Consider the following 23,653-nt stretch of genomic DNA (forward strand, 5'->3'; position numbering starts at 1 on the left):
ACCCTCCTCTCTCAAAAATGACTCTTTCCTGGACTAGAAATGTTTAACCTCTGTTTAATATGCATCCTGTTATACCTATTTTTCATAATTGTTAAGAGAATTACAATTTGAATCTTGTAAACCGTTATGGCTTCACCGAATGACTGTATATAAAACTCAACAAATAAATAAATAAAATGTCAAATTGTGTCCTCGCACACATAGATAATGTGGTGTGTGTGTGTGCATATAGACAATTTAATGTGAAGATGTAACAAATATCTTTGGTAAGAACATTTATTGTTTTGCTTTTAGATTTTGCTTATCCAGGATCCTATGTGGGATTTACCACATCTTCTTCAGTTGCCTGAGAATTATAATACCATCTTCCAGTATTACCACAGGAAAACATGTACTGTTTGTATGAAGGTCCCCAAGGATCCTGGTCTTTGTCTGGTCTGTGGTACTTTTGTTTGTCTAAAGGGACTTTGCTGCAAACAACAGAGCTACTGTGAATGTGTATTGGTAAGAAATCATCAATATAAATATTTTGTAAATTGACCTTTCTTTCCCACCCTTAATTCTGTTTTAATTTTGGAGATCTCTACCACTGCTCTATGGTTTCTGGTCCTAATGAGGACAGTCTCTAGCTCCATCAGACAGTACCATTTCTCAATCAGCCCTGTACTGCCCAATTGCAAATTCTTCATCCTGTTCTGCAGAAGAGTTATCTATCATAGATTGATTGAAAGGTATGGGTAAATGTTTTGAAAGTGAAATGCAATTATTTTTTAGTTTCCCAACATTTTTTTAAAGGCAAAGCATTACTGCAAAGTTTTAATCTTCTTTTGTTCTATACAAGCTCCAATGTACTTCCTCTACAGCTTGTATTATTTTTTGAAGATTTCCTTTATGCTAATATTAAGGTGGTCATTTCATAAATCTGCTCAAAAATGAAATGGTTACTGTCTGGTTAGCTGTAACTGACTGCTCTGCAACATCCCGCTTTTGTTGTCGTAGGCTTATAGTTAATTTTCTTTTTATGCACTTATTGATTGCATTGTGAGTATAGATGATGACTGTTGGGATGAGTTGTATCTGGAACTAAAATTATTAAACAATAGGATAGTCATTTTTTAGTGTTAGATAAATGCCTGACATCAGTGATACACACCAGAAGTTTTGCATTGGTTTTGCATATGGCTGTAGTTGAGTATGTAAAAAAGATATCTTTTTATTGGACTAACATAAGAATTAATCATAGATTCATTGTATATAACTTTTATGTATTTTATTTTTAGATTGATTGTACACTACTTTGATTGGCTCTTGGCCTGGAAGGCGGTATATAAGAAATGTTAAATAGATGAGGTTGTACATCAGCTTTTGTATTCTTATAGGTACCTTCTGAGCAAGGTATCCATATGTTTGTTTGTTAAAATTTCTTAATTGCCTGGTGTACAAGGCTCTAGGTAATTTATAGCATTAACATACATAATTAAAACATTCAGAGAACCAATATGACAAATCACATCAAGTCCCAAAAGCTCATGTAAACTCTCATCTTTGAATAACTCTTATATTGGTCCAATGAAAGGTATCACAATATACTCAGTCTAATTTTCTCCATAACTAATACAGTTGGTAAAACAGTATGCAGTGTGAATTTTAAAAAGTCTTTATATTGTATACTGCATGCAGTGCAATGAATTATAACTGTAACATACAAACATTAAAGTACACCATACTATAATAGCATATTAAAAAGTGACCATTGATTTGGAAGGCTTACACTTGAAACAGGAAATATAAACTAACATCCTTGACCAAGGTGATTTTCTATAAATATGCTTCAAAACTTTTTAAACAGGAATTCTTCCTAAGATCCTACCCTAAGGAGAAGGTAAAATGGAACACATTGAAATGTAAAGCTATAATCTTTACAAAGCTACTTCTGGGATGAAAAAACACAGGAAATAAAAAAAATTCTTGAAGATTGAGAATTTAGCTTATGAAGTCAGTGCCAATGAAGTATTGCCACTTGTTAAAGAAATCACCAGCATTTTTGTCCTCTGTTATATGTACACAAAATTTGTCTAGTTCTAACAAAAGTTATTCTGAACTTGCAAAAGCTATAATCAAGTTCCCATTGATCCATTTCAGAAGGAAACATTCTCTACCTTTTAAAAAGGTACTTCAATAAACCACTTTCTGTTCTATTTATTAAAATTGCATTGGATGTAAAGAAGAAAGGGATTTTAACCAATACACTGAGCAGATATGAACTCGAGCAGTCACGCAATGAATTTTATGTAGTGACTTCTATCACCAGAAGGATACTTTAGGTTGCAAAGTTGTTGATTTCAAAGAGATTTTATACACCCCAGCATTCATGAAACTTGTGTCATTTGCATGATGTTTCAATTTGATCGTGACCCTTTTCTAGTATGAGGGTGTGCTTGGAATGCAAGATAGCAGCAGAAGAACATGATTGGGGGGAGGGGGGGTTGTGGTAAGCAAATATGTTCTATATTTTTTTTCTGACTTAGTGGACTTAGTCCTTAAAAGCTCATGCCTCAATAAATTGGTTAGTCTATAAAGTGCCACCTGCCTCTTCTCATTTTTGCCACACCTGACTAACACAACTATCCCTCTGAAGATCTAAACCACAATAGAAGTACTCTTTCTGTCACACACACATTCTGTCTCAGTCTTGCACCTTGTCATTCTCTGTCCTGGGCACTCCCATCCCACTGAAAAAAGCTGAGCTCAGTCCAGTGACCCAGCCTTTAAAAATTAACACCTATTCTCTGGCCCCCCCCCCCCCCCCACACCATCCTTCTTACCCCATCCTGAGCTTCAAAATACCTAAATGAGATAGAAGCGATCCAAGGCATTCCTTCCCCCCTGCCAGTATGTAAAAATGGCCCCAACCAGAGAGCCAACCGGCACCCCTCCAGTCTTCAGGTACCATAGATGATTTTAATGATAGTTTACAAATTAAATTGCAGACCTGCTATTAGTAATTTTTCATTTCTTTCAGCAGTCTGAGATGTATACCTTCAGGTCCAGTTGATTTGCTATTCGTTAGTTTGTCAATTTGCCCTAGTACATAATTCACTGAGATTTGTTTCAGTTCTGCTGAATCGTCACCTTTGAATATTATTGAATATTATTTATGGCATGGATATCTCTCTTACATCTTCCTCAGTGAAGACCAAAGCAAAGAATTAATTTAGTGTCTCAGCTATGGCTTTGTCATCCCTAAGTGCCCCTTTCACCCCTTGATTATCTAATGGTCCAAATGACTCCCTTGCAGGGTTTCTACTTCGAATGTACCTGAAAAAGATTTTCTCCCAGGACAAGCAGGATGGTAGTCCTCACATATGGGTGACATCATCAGATGGAGCCCTGTCATGGAATACTTTTGTCAAAGTTTCTAGAACTTTGACTGGCACACTGAGCATGCCCAGCATGCCACTAACCCTGTGGACACCAGGGGTCCCCCTTTAGTCTCTTTTTTTCTGCGCAGCAAGTTGCCTCGCAATTTAGGAGCTCTGTGAGAAATTTCTCACATTTTTTCCTCACGGAAGAAACTGAAGTTTATCTTCACAATTTACCCTTAACTGGGGTCCTCCATCGTGCTCCATTCCCTCCGACGCTCGGTAAGTGCTTTAACCGCAATTGCGGTTGGTTCCTGGCGGCTTTCCTTCCTTGCCCGATGGTCACCGACCGCTCACCCGCCAATTTTTTGACATGGTGACCGGTTTTAGAAAGTGCTCGAGTGTCCGAGGACCATGTCCATAATGGACCCGCACAATGTATGTGTGTTGTGCTTAGGCCCCTCGCATGACGTCTGTCAGTGCCCCAATTGTGCACAAATTAATCCCAAAGGCCACCGCGCTCGACTGGACAAGATGGAGCACCTCTTTGGTTCAAAACACTCTGCTTCATCGACTGCAGTTCAGGTTGCACCAGCCAGAGGGTGTCCATCAACATCGGAGAGGCTGCGCCAAAATCAATGTGGAGCAGGTGACCGTCCATCACCGACTCCATCTAAACATTCGGCGGCATCATCGTCTGTGCCAGAGAAGGACCGGACCGAGCACTGAGGGAAACATCGTCGCCGGTACCGGCACAGCAGCATCGATTTCCATCTAGCCACCTTTGAAGAGGGCCCGGGGAGAGGAGCCCCCATCCTCTTTTGGACCTGGGTCCCCGATGTGTTCCCAGCTGACATCAGTGCCGGGTACTGCAGCCTCCACATATCCCTGTAGAGGCTGCAGTAATGCCTAGCCTGCCTCTTAACCTGGCGCAGTGTTATCCAACCAGCCTTTAGGGAGGAATTGGACAAACTAGTCCAACAGGCAGTGCTAAATGCCCTTCGGGGCTTCCATTCGCCACCGGCGCCATTGATGTTCGCACTGATCTTCGAGCTCTTACACGTTCCTCTGTGCCCTGCCGACTCAACCCCAGTCATCGGATATGCTGGCACCGAGCCGGCCACCAAAACCTCCACAGGTACCAATCCCCATACCCAATTCCTCAGAGGATGAAGAGGCGACTCCCCACTTGATGCCGGTTTCTGTTCCAGGGCCATCGAGGCTATCGATGCCTAAGTGCAGCCTTTCCACTTCGGTGCCATCAATCCAGGTCAACCTTCATCAATGCCACCTCGTCATCCATCGATGCCTTCTCGCCCTCTCAGCTTAGGTACTCTTCCTCCCTTAGGAAGTCCACCGAGAGAAGGTGAACCTCCCTATGACCCGTGGGAGGATGCATCCTCAGACCATTCCTCAAGTTTCAGAGCACCTGCTCTCGGAGACTTCTCCCCCAGAGAAAAAAGATGTCGCTCTCCTCCGGGAAGACCTCTCCTTTGCCAGCTTTGTCAAAGAAATGTCTGAAACCATCCCATTTCCATTAGTGACAGAGGAAGACGCTCGTCACAAAATGCTGGAGGTCTTACAATTTATAAACGCTCCAAAGGAGATAATGGCATTACCAGTCCATGAGAGGTACTCCTGGACCTTTTACACCACGTATGGGATCGTCCAGGTACTGTTCCACCAGTAAATAGAAAAACTGATGGCTACGTACCTAGTTCAACAAGCCCCAGGATTTCAAAAAAGAGTCAACTACCACACCATTCTGTGGTAGTGGAATCAGCCAAAAAGAAGGCTAAAAGATCCTGTCCACACTCCTCTGCTCCTTCTGGTAAGGAACAAAAGGCTTTGGATGCACTGGGGTGCAGAGTCTTTCAAGGGTCCATGTTAATTGCTAGATCGCTGCCTATCAACTATACATGACCCAATATAACAGAAATCTCTGGAAACAAGTCCAGGATTTCACAGACACCCTACCTCAACAACATCAACACACCTTAACCTCCATCCTACAGAAAGGATTAGAGGCCGGTAAGCACAAGGTAAGAGCTGCTTATGACTCTTTTGAAACAGCATCTAGAGTCTCAGCAGAAGGCATCAGTGCTAGATGCTGGGCCTGGCTCAAAGCCTCAGACCTATGTCCCGAAGTACAGGATAAACTAGTTGATCTCCCATATACAGGTGAAAACTTGTTCAGGGATAAAATTCAAGACACAGTGGCCCAGTTGAAGGACCTGTGTAGCAGTAAAGAAAAGTGGAGATCGGTGTGTAAAAAAGAGACCTATATTGAATTCTTGCCTGACTCTCGCCGAGTTTCGCTCCTTTGTCAAGAGCTGCCTCAGGGGCTATACATGTCAGCAGGGTAGATGGCACAAAGTTAAACTCCCGCTCTGTCTGTAGAGTTTATGCTCAATTTATTCAAAAAGTGCTGCTGCTGAACACACACCGCAGTGTTTTCTAAACAATCAGATAGAATACTAACACATTCAAATCCCAGAGATATAAATAAAGGACTGTGATCATAATATTCCGTGTTGGACAATGTTTTGACACGATCCAGATCACACAGGCAACTCTGTAATTAAGGAATAAATTGAGCATAAACACTATAGACAGAGCGGGAGGTTAACTTTGTGCCATCTACCCTGCTGACATGCATAGCCCCTGAGGCAGCTCTTGACAAAAGAGTGAAACTCGGCCAGAATCGGGCAAGATTTAACAAAGGTCTCTTTTTTAACACACCGATCTCCACTTTTCTTTACTGCTATACAGCAACCTTGGATCAGCTTCCGATTTGCTTTTTGGGTCCAGTTGAAGGACCACCATGAAGACCCTACGTCACTTGTCAACAATCAGTTCAGAAGCACCTTCCGAACTTCACAGGGGCACATGAAGGGACACCAAAAGGCAGTTTTATAGACCACACAGATGATATCCTCCTGCGTCTTGTGCTCGTCCAGCTTGGGCCTCTCAGAGAGGGCAAGCACGTCAAACAAGAACTCCTAGGGCACAACCAGCCCCACAGGTTGGTGCTGTGACAGGGTTTTGATTTTTTTTCCAGAAAGCAGCAGCCATCCCACCCTGATCCCATGACCCGACTTACCAGTGGGAGGCCGCTTATACCTCTTCATAACCATTTGGCACAAAATCACAATGGACCAATGGGTTCTTTCCATAATAACCCACGGTTACCATCTAAATTTATTAGTTATACCCCCAAACTCCCCGCCCATTCCGGCCTGGAGCTCAGACGATCACACAGGTCTTCTCGATTCAGAGCTCTTGATGCTTCTGTCAGCCAGGGCTGTAGAACACGTTCCCTTGACTCAGAAAGGGAGAGGGTTCTATTCCCGCTATTTTCTAATCCCAAAAAAGACCGGCTGCCTCCGACCTATTCTAGATCTCCATGCCCTGAACACATTTCTTCACAAAGAACAGTTCAGAATGGAAGCCCTGGGCACCATGCTTCCCCTCCTGCATCAGGGGGATTGGCTCTGCTCTCTGGACCTTCAGGATGCTTACGCCCATATTGCCATCGTCCCTCCTCATCGCACGTATCTGCGATTTGTAGTGGGTCACAAGCACTATCAATACAAGGTACTGCCATTCGGCCTAGCTTCAGCGCCATGAGTATTCACAAAATGCCTGGCAGTTGTAGCTGCACAACTGCACCACAAAGGCGTTCACATCTTTCCATATCTCGACGACTGGCTCATAAAAAGCCAGTCCAGGCAGGGAGCTCTCAACTCTCTCGACCTTACCACAACACTTCTACAATCATTGGGATTTCTAATCAACTACTCAAAATCCCACTTGACACCGTCGCACCATCTCTCCTTTAAAGGTGCAGATCTAGACACCAAAGTAACCAAGGGGTATTTACCCAGTGACCGCGCAAACATGCTGTCCAACCTTTCCAGCTTTATCCACAGTCAATGGACGGCCTCGGCTCGCCAATTGCTCACATTACTCGGCCACATAATGTCAACAGTCCCTGTCACCCCAATGGCACCCCTAGCCATGAGAGTGACACAATGGACTCTAAAATCTGTGGCACCAAGCCACTTAGCCGCTTTTGTCCCTTGTCCACATAACGACCCAGCTCCGTCTGTCTCTTGCCTGGTGGACTCGAAAGGCCAACTTACAAACAGGTCTACCCTTCCAGCAACCGGCTCCTCAGGTGACCTTAACCACAGATGCCTCCAACCTAGGTTGGGGAGTCCATGTCGAAGGCCTTCAAACCAAGGAACTTGGACAAAAGCCGAAACGACCTATCAGATCAACTTCCTGGAGTTTCGAGCGATGCAGTACGCCCTGTATGCATTCATGGACTGCCTCCTGAACAAGGTAGTCTTGATTCAAACAGACAACCAAGTTGCAATGTGGTACCTGAACAAAAAGGGAGGCACAGACTCCCCTGCTATGCCAAGAGGCGGCGCAGATTTGGGCCTGGGCCCTGTCGCACTCAATACTGCTGCGAGCCACTTATCTGGCAGGTGCACAGAATGCAATGGCGGACCAGCTGAGCCGAAATTTCCAACCCCATGAGTGGTCTCTGGATCTCTCTGTTGCGAGCAGAATCTTCCACCGGTGGGGTCAACCGGATATCGACCTCTTTGCGCAAAGTGGACTGATTCTGCTCTCTATACAGGGACCGAAGAGCACCAACCATGGATGCCTTCACCTGTCCCTGGCACACAGGCCTGCTATATGCGCACCCTCCGATTCCGCTAATCAGGAAGACTCTCGTGAAGCTACAACAGGACAGAGGCTTGATGATACTCATAGCCCCCAAATTGGCCTTGACAAGCCTGGTTTCCCACACTTCTCGACCTCTCTGTCCAGGAACCCATTCGCCTGGGCATAGCGCCCAACCTCATAAGGCACAATTACGGCAAGATGCGCCACCCGAACCTCCAGACCCTATCTCTGACGGCATGTATGTTGAAAGCTTGATATACTACAACCACTTAATCTTTCTGTCTCTCAAGTCCTTGTAGCTTCACGAAAGCGCTTACCGCTCTAAATGGAAGAGGTTTACCTTGTGGTGCACACAGAAGGGCTTGGATCCCTTTTCTTGCCCCACATCAAATCTATTAGACTATCTCTGGCACCTCTCGGAATCTGGTCTCCAGACTTCCTCTATACGAGTACACCTCAGTGCCATCTCTGTGTGCCATCAAGGTATAGGGGATGCACCAATAACTGCTCAACCCCTTGTGGGTCGCTTCATGAGAGGCTTACTGGAGCTTAAGCCTCCTCTACAGCCACCGGTCGTGGCATGGGACCTCAATGTGGTACTTGCACGGCTCATGATTACTCCTTTTGAGCCCCTGCACTCCTGCGAACTCAGACACCTTATATGGAAAGTACTTTTCCTAGTAGCCATCAAATCTGCTCGCAGGATAAGTGAATTACAAGCTCTTGTGACCTACTCACACTACACAAGGTTCCTCCATGACCGGGTGGTTCTCCGCACTCACCCTAAATTCCTTCCTAAGGTGGTAATGGATTTCTACTTAAATCAGTCCATAGTCTTGCCTACTTCCTTCCCAAGGCCTCACACTCACCCAGGTGAGCGAGCTCTACACTCCTTGGACTGAAAGCATACGCTTGCATTTTATTTAGAGCGCACTGCAGCCCATAGGAAGTCCACCCAACTCTTTATTTCTTTAGACAAAAACAAACCTGGACCTACGATGGGCAAGCAGACACTCTCCAGCTGGTTGGCAGACTGCATCGCATTCTGCTACCAAAAGCAGGCCTTCCACTTGAGAGACAAGTGAAGGCGCACTCAGTCAGGGCCATGGCAACCTCAGTAGCACACTACCGTTCAGCAATGATTGCCGACATCTGCAGGGCTGCGACGTGGAGCTCTCTCCACACCTTTGCAGCCCACTACTGTCTTTACAAGGCTGGATGACAAGACTCTGTCTTTGGCCAGCCTGTCCTACGAAACTTATTCCCAGTGTAAAAATCCAACTCGTCCTACCTTGACCCGCTGTGAATTTCAGGTTGCTTCATTCTTGCCAACAGCACCACAGTTGTTGTGTTTGTTGCACATTTTGAGTGCTGATTGGCCTCCTTTCTTATGAGTCAGCCTGAAGCTTGCTTTTCACCCATATGTGAGAACTACCATCCTGCTTGTCCTGGGAGAAAGCAAAGTTGCTTACTTGTAACAGGTGTTCTCCCAGGACAGCAGGATATTAGTCTTCACGAAACCCATCCGCCACCCCGTGGAGTTAGGTTCGATACTGTTTTCTTATTTTATTTTTCGCTCATACTTTTTGCTGCAAACGAGACTGAAGGGGGGCCCCTGGTGTCCACAGGGTTAGTGGCATGTTGGGCATGCTCAGTGTGCCAGTCAAAGTTCTAGAAACTTTGACAAAAGTATTCCGTGACAGGGCTCCATCTGATGATGTCACCCATATGTGAGGACTAACATCCTGCTGTCCTGGGAGAACACCTATTACAGATAAGCAACTCTGCTTTATGAGCTTTTGCTTCCACAGCAAGCTTCTTTTCAAATTCTCTATTTGCAATCCTTATCAATGCTTTGAATCTGATTTGCCAATGCTTATTCTGTTTTCTTCATTTGGATCCTTTTCCCATTTCTTGAAAGATGTTCTTTTAGCTATTATAGCCTCTCTTACCTCACCTTTTTAACCATGCCGATAGTTTTTTGACCTTCCACCTTTTCTAATGCATGGAATAACCTGGTCTGGGCTTCCAAGATGGTATTTTTAAACGTCCATTCCTGATGTAAACTCATAACTTTTGCAACTGCTCTTTTCAGTTTTTTCCTAACCATTTTTCTTATTTTATAATAGTTACCTTTTTGAAAATTAAATGCTTTCACTATGGATTTCTTTATTGTCCTCCCTCCAGTTAGGTCAAATTTGACCATGTTGTGATCACTATTGCCCAGGTAGCTCCAACACTTAGAAACTTTGATTTGCAATATGGAAAACCCAAAGATAGATAAATTACCTCTCCCACCAAATCCCGTGTTCCACCAAGAAGTAGGTCTAAAATAGTTTCCTCTCTTCTTGATTCTTGTACAAGCTGCTCCATGAAGTTATTTATTTCATCTAGGAACTTTACCTCTCTAGCATGTCCTGATGTGATATTCACTGTCAATATTGGGGTAATTGAAATCTCCCATTATTACTGTGCTGCTGATTTTGTGGGTTTCCTAATTTCTTTTAGCATTTCATTGTCTTTCTGTTCATTCTGGCCAGGTGGACGATAATACTCACCCACTGCTATTTTATTCCCCTTTCACCTAGACTTTCTATCCATATTCAACACTGCATTTTGTTTCCTGCAGAACTTTTATCCTATTAGACTCAATGCCCTCTTTAATATATAGTGCCACCCCTCCACCAATTTGATCCATCTTATCATTTGTACCATGGTATCATAGTGACCCATTGATTATCCTTCTCCCACCAGGTCTCAGAGATGCCAATTATGTCTGTTTTTTCATCCAGTGCTATACACACTCTCCCATCTTATTTTTTAGACCTCTGGCATCTGTATTCAGACATTTCAAAGTATGTTTTTTGTTTGTATTAACAACCTGCTTATCAGTTGGCAAGAATAATTTGGAATCTTTTGATCTGTATGCTCTTTACTTAAATGCTAAAATGGAAAAGGTGCATTTATTACATTCTCTCTACTGGGATGCCCTAATTTCCCTGTTCTCTTAGCGATAGATTTTTAAAGACTTGCACGCGGGACCCAACGCGCATATATTATAACATGCGCACGTGTTATAAAATACGAGCAGCGCGTGCAAGGGGGGTAGAGAATTGCAATTTCCGCACGGAGACGCATCGAGGCCTTCCCCGGTTCCCTCCCAGTCTGCTTCAGTTAAGGAGCGGACTAGGAGGGAACTTCCCTACCCCCTACCCTAACCTCCTTTCCCCTTCCCCTCTGCACCCCACCCCCTAAACCCTTTCTCCTACCTGTCTTTCTTTTTTTTAATTTTTTTAGCAACTTGCACGCACCTTCCGATCCTTCCCCGGTACAGTGGCAAATGGCTGCTGTACCGGCCGCCTCCAGACTCACCTCTCCCCGCCTCCTGTACCGTCCCTTTAACTGTGCCGGTACTTCAGCACGTAACAGGGGTTACGCACATGGCTGGGCCCCTTTGAAGATACTCGCAAGGCCCAGCCATGCGTGTAACTCCCATTTTTTGCTCGGGGGGGGGGGGGGGGGAATTTAAAATTGGGCTGTTAGTATCCTCAAAGATGCATTATTCTGAACCATGTGCTTCTGAGTGACTATTGCCTTTCTGACAAAACCTCAATAGTAATAGTTGAACCATATTAATAAAAAGAATAAATGATTCAAAATGGATGACAAATAGAACATCGAATAACTCATTCTAAAAATTTTATAAAAATTTCCCAAGCATCAATAAAATATTTCAAAACAGCAGACACATCCAGTAACATCCATTAATTAAAACTAATATGGATAAAAAAAAAATTCCCCTGCTTGCCATACCTGTGAATTTGGATTTACAGTCATTTTGAGATTCTCTCACTCTCTCTCTCTCTGCCCCCCCCCCCCCCCCCCCCCTTCTCTCTCACACACATACACACACTACCCTCTCTCTCTCTCTCTCTCTTCTTTCTTCAGCAACCAGTGGCCCCCACCAATTCCTCAGTCTCTCCCCTACTTCTTTCTTTGGCAGCTGGCAGGATGAACTCTGCTGGTCCGCCCCTGCCCACCCCCCCCCCCCACCCAAGATGTGCAGCCTCCATGTGCTTTCATAGTTTGCATACCTGGTATTACTGCACCTGACCTCAGACTCCCAAGCCAGTCAGGTTTTGGGGATATCTACAATGAATATGCATGAGATTAAATTTACATGCACAACTTTCATTTTATATATAGGATGTGGATTGAGTGTGCCTTCATACAATGCTAAACGGATGTTCAGCTATCGTGTCTATAAGCCATGTTCTGGCTTTAAAATCATTAGGCACCTCAATATGGTTTTAAATTACTGTTTGTGTCCACTGGTTTGCGTGCTCATCAAATTCTTTTCTTATATGCAGGCCACTGCTTAACTTATACTTGCGAGTGTGTAGTCGATCTTGTGCTGCCTAAATTACTGTTTGTGTCCACTGGTTTGCGTGCTCATCAAATTCTTTTCTTATATGCAGGCCACTGCTTAACTTATACTTGCGAGTGTGTAGTCGATCTTGTGCTGCCGACACCAAGGCGTTTCGGAGCTGTGCTCCTTCTTCACGGGCTGTGCTTTGGCAAGAAAGACTGCTCAAACACTGTGGCAATTGTTACGGTGGCTGTATCAAGAACTGTGGACTCCGGCGCTGAGGATGCAGAATGTATGCTCCGTTGTAAACTACGGCTGCCACGTCCTGCTCCGTAAAACGGAGCAGGACGTGGCAGCCGTAGTTTACAACGGAGTTTACAGCGCCGGAGTCCACAGTTTACAGCGCCGGAGTCCACAGTTCTTGATACAGCCACCGTAACAATTGCCACAGTGTTTGAGCAGTCTTTCTTGCCAAAGCACAGCCCGTGAAGAAGGAGCACAGCTCCGAAACGCCTTGGTGTCGGCAGCACAAGATCGACTACACACTCGCAAGTATAAGTTAAGCAGTGGCCTGCATATAAGAAAAGAATTTGATGAGCACGCAAACCAGTGGACACAAACAGTAATTTAGGCAGCACAAGATCGACTACACACTCGCAAGTATAAGTTAAGCAGTGGCCTGCATATAAGAAAAGAATTTGATGAGCACGCAAACCAGTGGACACAAACAGTAATTTAAAACCATATTGAGGTGCCTAATGATTTTAAAGCCAGAACATGGCTTATAGACACGATAGCTGAACATCCGTTTAGCATTGTATGAAGGCACACTCAATCCACATCCTATATATAACAAGTCTTGTACGTATTGCATATTGTATCATGTTATAAAAGTTTGGGTAATAATTTCAACTTTCATTTTATGCATATCTCTCATGCATGTCTTCCTTGGGGAGTTCCTAAGGAAAGATGTAGGAACCAATGTCCTAAATTATTAGTGCTCCAAATACCAAAGTGTGAGTGTCATCCCTATGTCAGTCAACTTATAGATAAGGTTTCTGTTTTTAGATTTTAACAGAGAAATACCAATATAACATCCTGGAACAAAAATATGAAATTTGGTATTTTAGAGAAACACTGGGAAAAAACATCAACCCCACACCCTTGCATGCCTTGAACCCAAGATGCTATACACCTTTTCAGAACTGATGGCTCCTCAGTTTCACAAGCTCTCTTCCTCCTCCTACCACCTGGTACACTGCACAGCTGTTCTCACTAGCAAACATCAGAGATGGGGGAGGATGGTGAAAAAGAAAACACTGATTTTATATATTTACATAAAACTCTAAAAAAGCTTTAAAAAAATAACTAATTAATAAATACCCCTAAACAGAAGCCCTCCTCACAACATAAAGGAACATAGAATTTGGGTCAACTTTTATTGCTTACCACAACATATTTCTCAGTTTAAATGTATGGCAGCTTGATTAAGAACATAAATTTCATGCTGGGTCAGACCATCAAGCTCAGCATCTAACAGTGGCGAGTCTGGGTCACAAGTACCCAGCACATTCCAATAAGTAGATCCAGTTCTTGTTACTCCCAGAGATAGCAGTAGCTTTCTTTAGCCTACCTGGTTAATAATGTTTTATGGACTTTTCCTCAAAGACCTTGTCCAAACCTGTTTAAACTCCCTATGCTAGATGCCTTGACCATATCCTCTGGCAATAGATTCCGCAGCTTGATTGCAAGCTGAATGAAAAAGTAGTTTTTGGAATTTGTTTTAAATCTGCTGGTTATAAGTTTCATTTTTTTATTATTTGAAAGGATAAATAACCATCCTTTATTATCCGTTCCACTCCATTCATGATTTTATGAACTTTTCGTGTCTCCTCTTAGCTATCTCTTTTCCAAGCTGAAGACCCCTGAAGACTGCTTAGCCTCTCATCATAGGGAAGCCGTTCCATCCCCTTTATTATTTTTGTTTCCTTCTTCTACACCTTTTCTAGTTTTGCTGACTTTTTTTTTATTTTGAGATGGGATGACGAGAACTGTGCACAATACTCAAGGTTCTATATCACATCATGGCTTGATTATAGAGGCAATATGGTGTTTTCAATTTTATTCTCCATTCCTTTTTGGATCATTCCTAACATTCTACTTGCATTTTTGAATGTTGCTGTGCACTGAGCTGAGAATTTCAATATATCCGCAAAGAATCCTTAAAATTATTCAAAAGTATTATTTTCAGCTATTTAAGAAATATACTTATTTCACCATTAAGATAAATTCAGAAATGATGAAAACACAAAAAATGTGGTTAAAAAATGTAAAATGTATGTTTGAGATATTTGTTGTAAAGTGCTAGACACTTCAAATAACATTAAAATAGGTGAACAATAGACATGTGAATCGGAACTGATATCGGATCCGATTCTGGTTCCGATTCACATCTATAGAGATGTGAATCGGAACTGATATCGGATCCGATTCTGGTTCCGATTCACATCTCTAGTGAACAACTGAAAATTGTTAGCAATGTACAAAATATTTATTGTGTACTTGCTTTTAAATATGAGTCAGGTGCAGCTATTTCTTGCAGTGGCTTCCAAATGTCCCCCTGCTAGTAAATCCCACAAAAAGTAGGGAATTTTTACCATGTTTTTAGAAACTGTTTCTTAATCTCTTTACTTAGCACTCCCAGAACTGTGGAGCTGGGACAGGAATATTCCTTTTGATCAATGCATCGGTCATTATCATCATTCGTGGCCATCGATTCTGCCTGTGGGGCTCAGTATATCTGGATGCACACGGTGAAGAAGATAGAGACCTTAGGTAAGTGTTTCTTACAACATTTCTTATGACTTTTTTTTGTGCTCAGCTGCATACTGCAGCTTCTTTTAATTTGCACATTTTGGAACCTGCCTTAACCTTCATTCAGGTACCTGGGAATTTTTCCCTATGTTATACCTTCGTCCTTATAGTCTACAGCCTAGAAAATGTAGTCCTCTGAATGGCACAGACCACAGTTTAGTGTGACATGTGGCACAAATATGCCTTTGATTCAGCCAGTAGATGTTATTTTGCATGATACTTGAAACTCTGTCCATGGTGCAACAAATACTGCCTCTGAAGTGTCTCTAGCTGCTGCTGGACCAAGCAGCAACAGCCAAACCTCTCTTAAACTAGCCTGCAGTGTTGCTACTAAACTATGGGGTCAGCATGACATTTCTCCTTTTGAAGGAAAGAATACTTTGAATTAGCAAATGTGATTAAAGGGTAGACTGTGTTCTTACTAAAGACCCCATTCAGAAAAGATTAGAATCTCTCCTTTCATCTGGCTCCATATAAATGCTCCCTGAGAGGGCGGAGTAAGCAGCACACACATATAGAGAAAATATAACCTAGTTATGTGGCAAACATAATTCACTGGTCAGACAATACAAATTGACGAAATAACTTTTATTCTCCCAGGACAAGTAGGATGGTAGTCCTCACATATGGGTGACATCATCAGCTGGAGCCCTGTCACGGAATACTTTGGTCAAAGTTTCTAGAACGTTGACTGGCACACTGAGCATGCCCAGCATGCCACTAACCCTGTAGCCACCAGGGGTCCCCCTTCAGTCTCTTTTTTTTTTTTTCCATGCAGCAGTTGCCTCGCCGTTTAGGAGCTCTGTGAGAAATTTCTCACAGAAATATTTGAAGTTTATCACCTTAAAAAAAATCCCTCACCGGGGTTCCCCATCACGCTCTGTTCCCTTCGACACTCGGTAAGTGTGTTTTCACATGATTTGTGTTTGGTTCCTGGCAGCATACTTCTCGGTGCCCGACAATTACTGACCATGCGCCTGCCTCTTTTTCGATGGCGACCGGGTTTAGAAAATGCTCCGAGTGTCCGAGGACCATGTCCATCGCGGGATGTTTGTTGATGCCCTAGTTGCGCACAAATGACCCCCAAAGGCCGGCATGCTCATCTGGACAAGATGGAGCATTTGTTTGCTTCAAAACGTTCTGCTCCATCGACGCCAGTTCAAGCACCACCGACCGGAGAGGGTCCATCGACCTCAGAGACGCCCTGCCAGGAACATCGAGGAGCGGGTGACCATCCATCACAGACACCATCAAAGGCATCAGCATCATCATCCTTGGTGCTAGAGAAGGACCGGCCCGAGCACCGAGGGAAACACCGGCACCGACGAGGGTCCCCGACCGGTGCCAGCACCAATACCGCAGCAGCATCGACTTCCATCGAGCCACCTGCGAAGAGGGCCTGGGGAGAGGAACCCCCATCCTCCTCTGGATCCGGGCGCCCTAGGTATTCCCCACCGGTGCCGGGCACCAAGCCTCCACGGGCCCCCGTGGATGCTCCAGTGACACCTAGCTTGCCTCCTACCCCAGTTGCCATGCCATCCATGCCAGCTTTTTGGGAGGAATTGGACCACATGGTCCAAGAGGCAGTGCTGAATGCCCTACGAGGCTTCCATTCGCCACCGGCGCCGGCCCCCATACCGGCACCGGAACTGGCTCCCTCGATGTTCACACTGCTCCTCGAGTGCCTTGACACACTCATCGGTGCCTTACCGACTCATCCTGTGCCACCGGATATGCTAGCACCAAGACGTTCATTGAGGCCTCCGCAGGTCCCGATTCCAATACCGGGTTCCTTGGAGGAGGAAGAATCTATTCCTGACCAGATTCCTCCATGGGAACCATCAATGGCGGAACCCATGCCAGGTCCATCGGGGCTATCTGTGCCTAAATGCACCTCATCTGCTTTGGTGCCCTCGATGCCGGTGCCGCATCCATAGATGCCTTCCCGCCCTCTCAGCCTTGGCATGCTTCCTCTTTCAGGAAGTCCACTGGGAGAAGGGGAAAGTCCCTATAATCCCTGGGAAGATGCATCCTCAGATGATTCTTCACAAGCTTCCGAGGAATTGCTCTCAGAGCCTTCACCCCCGGAAGAAAGGCGACGATCTCCTCCGGAAGACCTCTCCTTTGCCAGTTTTGTCAAAGAGATGTCTGAGACTATCCCGTTTCCACTGCTTACGGAGGAGGATGCTCGCCACAAGATGTTGGAGGTCTTACAATTCGTAGATGCTCCAAAAGAGATAATGGCAATACCAGTGCACGAAGTTCTTCTTGACCTCTTGCACCGCCTCTGGGACCATCTAGGTAATGTCCCTCCAGTCAACCGAAAGACAGATGCTACATACCTGGTCCAACAAGCCCCAGGTTTTCAGAAAAGTCAGCTGCCCCACCATTCTGTAGTTGTGGAATCAGCTCAGAAAAAGGCTAAACGATCATGTCCACATTCCTCTGCTCCTCCTGGTAAGGAACAGAAGGCATTAGATGCATTGGGACAAAGAGTTTTCCATGTTGATAGCACGAATAGCAGCATATCAATTATACAAGACCCAATATAATAGAAATCTCTGGAAACAAGTCCAAGACTTGGCGGAGACATTACCACAGCAACAACAAGAGACCTTGTTCTCCATCCTACAAAAAGGATTCGAGGCAAGCAAACATGAGGTCAGAGCTGCCACGATTCGTTTGAAACAGCATCCAGAGTCTCGGCAGCAGGCATCAGTACTAGGCGCTGGGCCTGGCTCAAGGCCTCAGATTTACGCCCGGCAGTGCAGGACAAACTTGCAGATCTACCCTGTACAGGAGACAGCCTGTTTGGGGACAAGATCCAGGAAGCAGTGGCCCAGTTAAAAGACCATCATGAGACCCTGCGTCAGTTATCAACTGTCTCCACGGATATTCCCTCCGTAGCCCACAGGGGCACACGTAGAGACTCCAGGAAACAATTCTACAGGCCACGCAGATATTACCCTCCTGTGTCCCGTGCACAACCAGCTTGGGCACCTCAGAGGGGACATACACGACAAGCGAGAACACCTAGACCGCAGCCAGCTGCACAAGCTGGCCCTGCGGCTGGATTTTGACTCCTTTCCAGAGAGCAACAGCCATTCTCCAGTGGAGGTCGCCTTTGCCATTTTGCAACCAATTGGCACCCAATTACAACGGACCAGTGGGTATTGTCCATCATAACCCACGGTTACTGTCTAAACTTTTCAAAAATACCCCCGGACTTCCTACCCATTCCATTCTGGAGCTGGGACGATCACACAGGACAACTCGAGTCAGAACTCTCAATCCTTCTATCGGCCAAAGCCGTGGAACCGGTTCCACCGAATCACAGGGGAAAGGGTTCTACTCCAGATATTTCCTAATTCCAAAAAAGACCGGTGGCCTCCAGCCTATTCTGGATCTCCGTGCCTTGAACACATTTCTTCACAAGGAACAGTTCAGAATGGTGTCCCTGGGCACCATGCTTCCTCTGCTACAACAGGGGGGATTGGCTCTGCTCTCTGGACCTTCAAGACGCATACGCCCATATTGCAATCTTCCCTCCTCATCGCAAGTATCTGCGATTCGTGGTAGGTCAAGGGCATTATTAATACAAGGTACTGCCATTCGGCCTGGCCTCGGTGCCCCGAGTGTTCACGAAGTGCCTGGCAGTTGTGGCTACACAGTTACACTGCAAGGGCATATGCGTTTTTCCATACCTGGATGTCTGGCTCATAAAAAGCAGGTCCAATCAAGGCGCCCTCGACTCCCTCAGTCTCACCATAAGACTTCTAAACTCATTGGGATTTCTAATCAATTACTCTAAATCCCATTTAACACAGTCTCACAATCTCTCCTTTATAGGAGCAGAACTGGACATGACAAGGGCATGTAAATTATGCAATTACATACTTCGCTTCTCAACTTACTCCTGATTCCTGTATACTGCCTTCCCTTTCCCTTTCCCACCGACTCCCATTCCTCCCTGATATGGGGGGTGGGGAGGAGACAAGAGAGTCAGACTAGTAGTGCGGGTATGACTCCCTTCCCCCCTAAGGGGGGGGGAAGGGAGTCATACCCGCACTATGATTCCCCCTTTCCCTTACCCTCATGTTCCCTTACAAATAACTCCCTTCAAGTCAGACTTTTGTTAATATTATTACTCATATATATTTGATATGTATACTCCTAGTTTTTCTGTTAAATTAGCACTTTGCTTATTCCACTTATGTTCATTGTAAAGCCTTTGGCTGAATTACTGTTTGCTGTAAACCGAGGTGATGTGCATTACGTGCGCGGTATATAAAAAAAAACTATAAATAAATAAATGACACTAGCCAAGGCATTCTTACCCAATTACCGCGCGGTTACACTTTCCAACCTGGCCAGCTCTATCTGCCGTCTGAGAAGAATAAGGGGAAGATTAAGCAAGCAGGAGGATGGGATAGAGGATAAATGGTACTACGATAGGGGAAGAAGAGGTGGGGTTCTAGTGTATGGCTGTATTTAAAGTGGTATTTAAAATGTTTTAGTTTAAATTTTATGTGTTGTAAAATGTGTAAGGATTGTTTTAAATGTATTTGAGTGTTGCTACTGCAACTTAATTTTTTGTAAACCGTCTTGAAATGAATTTGAAAGTCGGTATATAAAGTGAAATAAATAAATAAATAAATAAATAAATAAACCTTGGCCAGCCACCTACTCAAGTTGCTCGACCATATGGCATCACCCCAATGGTATGCCTCGCCATGAGAATGACACAATGGACTCTAAAAGCTCAGTGGAGACAAGCTACTCAACCACTTTTGTCCCTGGTACACATCACCAGCCAGCTTCGTCTGTCCCTCGCCTGGTGGACACACAGAGCCAGCTTACAAGTGGGTCTTCCTTTCCAGCAACTGGCTCCTCAAGTGCCCTTAACCACGGACGCCTCCAACCTAGGTTGGGGAGCCCATGTCCAAGGCCTTCAAACTCAAGGGACTTGGACAACAGCCGAAGCAACCCATCAAATCAACTTTCTGGAGCTTTGGGTGATACGGAACGCTCTTTATGCATTCCAAGACTGCCTATCCAAGAAAGTTGTCCTGATTCAAACAGACAAACAAGTTGCAATGTGGTACTTGAACAAACAGGGAGGCATCTGCTCTGCCAGGAGGCGGCACAGATTTGGGCCTGGGCCTTGTCGCACTCAATTCTCCTGCGAGCCACTTATCTGGCAGGCACAGAGAATGCACTGGCGGACCGCCTCAGCCGACGTTTCCAGCCCCACGAGTGGTCTCTGGATCCCTTAGTTGTGAGCAGAATTTTCCACAGGTGGGGTCAGCCGACCATCGACCTCTTTGCATGTACTCAGAACCACAAAGTGGAACGCTTCTGCTCCCTGCAAAGGGACTGTGACAAGCACCAACCATGTATCCCTTCACCCGTCCCTGGAACACAGGCCTGCTATATGCCTATCCTCCGATTCCGCTAATAGGCAAGACTCTCATGACGTTAAAACAGGTCCGAGGCTTAATGATACTCATAGCCCCGTATTGGCCACGCCAAGTTTGGTTCCCCATACTTCTGGATGTTCCCCATACTCTGGATGTTGAAAGGTTAATACTAGAAAAATTGAGTGGTTGTAGTGACGTCTCTCAAGTCCTCGTAGCTTCACGGAATCCTTCTACGCGGAGGTCTTATCGCTCTAAATGGAAGAGGTTTACCTTGTGGTGCACACCAAAAGGCTTGGTTCCCTTTTCTTGCCCCACATCGAATCTATTAGACTATCTCTGGCACCTCTCGGAATCTGGTCTCCAGACGTCATCTATCCGAGTACACCTTAGTGCCATCTCTGCTTACCATCAAGGAGTAGGGAATACCCCGATAACGGCTCAACCCCTGGTGAGTCACTTCATGAGAGGCTTATTACAACTTAAGCCTCCTGTACGGCCACAGGTTTTATTTATTTATTTATTTATTTATTTATTTATTGTTTTTGTTATACCGAGTTTCATGACATGCATCACATCAACCCGGTTTACAATTAACAGAGTGTGTAAAGCATAACGTAACGTAAACAATGTTCTCAATAAACGTAAACAATGTTCTCAATAAGAACCTTGAACTTTAGATATAGTGGATCAGATAGAGGATGTGAGAAAGTTACAATAAAACAGGGAAATTAACTTGGAGCTGGAAGATGGGAGAGATAGAACAGAGCAATATTTACATTTCAGTCTATTAATGTAATAGAGTAGCAGAGTGAGTAAATAAAATATGTGAGTAACTGAGGTAGTACATCACTATGAAACGGTACATAAATAATCAAATGTATAAATACATTTCAGCCTATTAATGTAATAGAGTAACAGAGTGAGTAAATAAAATATGTGAGTAACTGTGGCAGTACATCACTATGAAACGGTACATAAATAATCAAATGCATAAATACGACAATGGTATGATAAAAGCACCGCAGGTATTGATGAGTGTCAATTTAAAGTTGGTTAATTCGTATTTAGGTCCAGTTATTGGATAATAGTTTGTGCTATTGAGTGGAGGTTTTATTCAAAGCTTGGAAATGCTTTTTTGAAAAGCCAAGCTTTTAGTCTTTTCCTAAATGTTAGAGCGCATGGTTCCTGTCTCAAATCTGGTGGGATAGAATTCCAGAGAGTTGGACCTGCTGAGGAGAAGGCTCTGAGACTCAATGATTTATGTTGGTAGGTTTTGGCCTTTGGAATTTGGAGTGACTCTCTGTAGTATTCCCTGATGGGTCTGGCGGAAGTGTATTTTTTAAGCGGTATTTGTAGGTCGAGGTGCGTGTGTTGGTTAATAGTTTTGTATATGATGTTAATGGTTTTGTACATGATTCTGTAGTGGATCGGTAGCCAATGGAGGTTTTTGAGGATAGGTGAAATGTGGTCCATTTTCCTGGAGTTTGTAAGGACTCTGGCTGCAGAGTTCTGAACCATTTGTAGAGGTTTGGTGTAAGAAGCTGGGAGGCCTAGTAGTAATGAGTTGCAATAATCTAATTTGGAAAAGATTATTGCTTGCAGTATTGTTCTAAAGTCCTGGGCATGGAAAAGTGGTTTAATTCTTTTCAGAATATGTAATTTGTAGAAGCAGTCCCTGGTGGTTTGGTTAATGAATTGTTTGAGGTTGAGTCGATTGTCCAGTATGGCTCCTAAATCTCTTACGTGGGCTGTTTGAAGGAGTGTGAGTGGTTTTGGGAGTGTGTTATTGTTTTCCGGTGATATGATCAGGAATTCCGTTTTAGAAGCATTAAGTACCAGGTTTAGACTGTTGAGTAGAAGTTTAATTTCTAATAAGCAACTGTCCCAGAATTCCATTGTTTTTGATATTGATTCTTCTATGGGGATCACGATCTGTACGTCGTCTGCGAATAGGAAGTGTTTCAGGCTTAATTTTGTGAGAAGTTGACATAGTGGTAGGAGGTAGACATTGAATAACGTGGGTGAAAGTGGTGAACCCTGCGGCACCCCTCTATTGGAATGGTGGTATTGGGATTCTTTATTGTGAACTTTGACTCTATATCCTCTATTTTCTAGAAATGTTTTGAACCAGTTTAGTGTGGCACCTGTTAAACCAATGTTTGCCAGCTGTTGTAGAAGGAGGGCGTGGTTGACGGTGTCGAAGGCCGCCGAAAAGTCAAGGAGGATTAGTAAATATGCTTGACCTTTATCAATTCCAGAGAGGAGGAAGTCCATGAGTGAGAGTAGTAGCGTTTCAGTGCTTGCGGATTTGCGAAAACCATATTGGTTTGGGGACAGAATACTGTGGTCCTCTAGGTAGTTGGATAGTTGGGTGTTTACCAATTTTTCCATGATTTTCGCTATGAATGGGAGGTTGGAAATAGGGCGGAAGTTGTTGGGATCACATGCATTTAGATTTGGTTTTTTTAACAGTGGCTTGATTGAGGCAGTTTTTAGGTCATCAGGGTAGATACCATGTGATAGAGAGCAGTTTATGATATCTGCTAGGGTTTTTGCTATTGTGTCCGGGATGAGAAGGAGCATTTTGGACGGGATTTGATCAAATGGGTGAGATGATGGTTTCATTCTTTTTAACACCGTTAGTATCTCTGTGATTGTGATGGGTTCGAAGGCAATAAGCTGGATCTCTTTGTTTTGGGGGAAGTATGTGTTATCTGGAGAAGTAGTGTTTGGAGACAACTGATTAAGGAGATCCGATATTTTTTTGTTGAAATGAAGAGCCAGTTCGTCTGCTTTAGTCTGGGCTTGTTCGGGTGGGATATCTGGAGTGATCGGTTTAGTGAGGCTGGAAACGAAAGCGAATAGAGCTTTTGAGTCAAAGCTGAGATGATGAACCTTCCGGGCGTAGTAGTCTCTTTTGGTTTTCA

General features: G+C 44.3%; 1 protein-coding gene across 8 annotated transcripts in view; it reads left to right on the top strand.

The window, feature by feature from the left end:
- Positions 1 to 23,653, top strand: part of UBR3 (ubiquitin protein ligase E3 component n-recognin 3) — a 672,099-nt gene that overhangs the window by 639,690 nt on the left and 8,756 nt on the right. For all 8 annotated transcript variants that reach the window (XM_029605729.1, XM_029605732.1, XM_029605733.1 and 5 more), the window contains 2 exons: positions 295 to 504; positions 15,128 to 15,267. In XM_029605729.1, coding sequence (XP_029461589.1) covers positions 295 to 504; positions 15,128 to 15,267 — 350 coding nt within the window. The remainder of the gene's footprint in view (positions 1 to 294; positions 505 to 15,127; positions 15,268 to 23,653) is intronic.

The sequence above is a fragment of the Rhinatrema bivittatum genome, chromosome 6 (assembly GCF_901001135.1).
Source record: "Rhinatrema bivittatum chromosome 6, aRhiBiv1.1, whole genome shotgun sequence".
Taxonomy (NCBI): Eukaryota; Metazoa; Chordata; class Amphibia; order Gymnophiona; family Rhinatrematidae; genus Rhinatrema; species Rhinatrema bivittatum.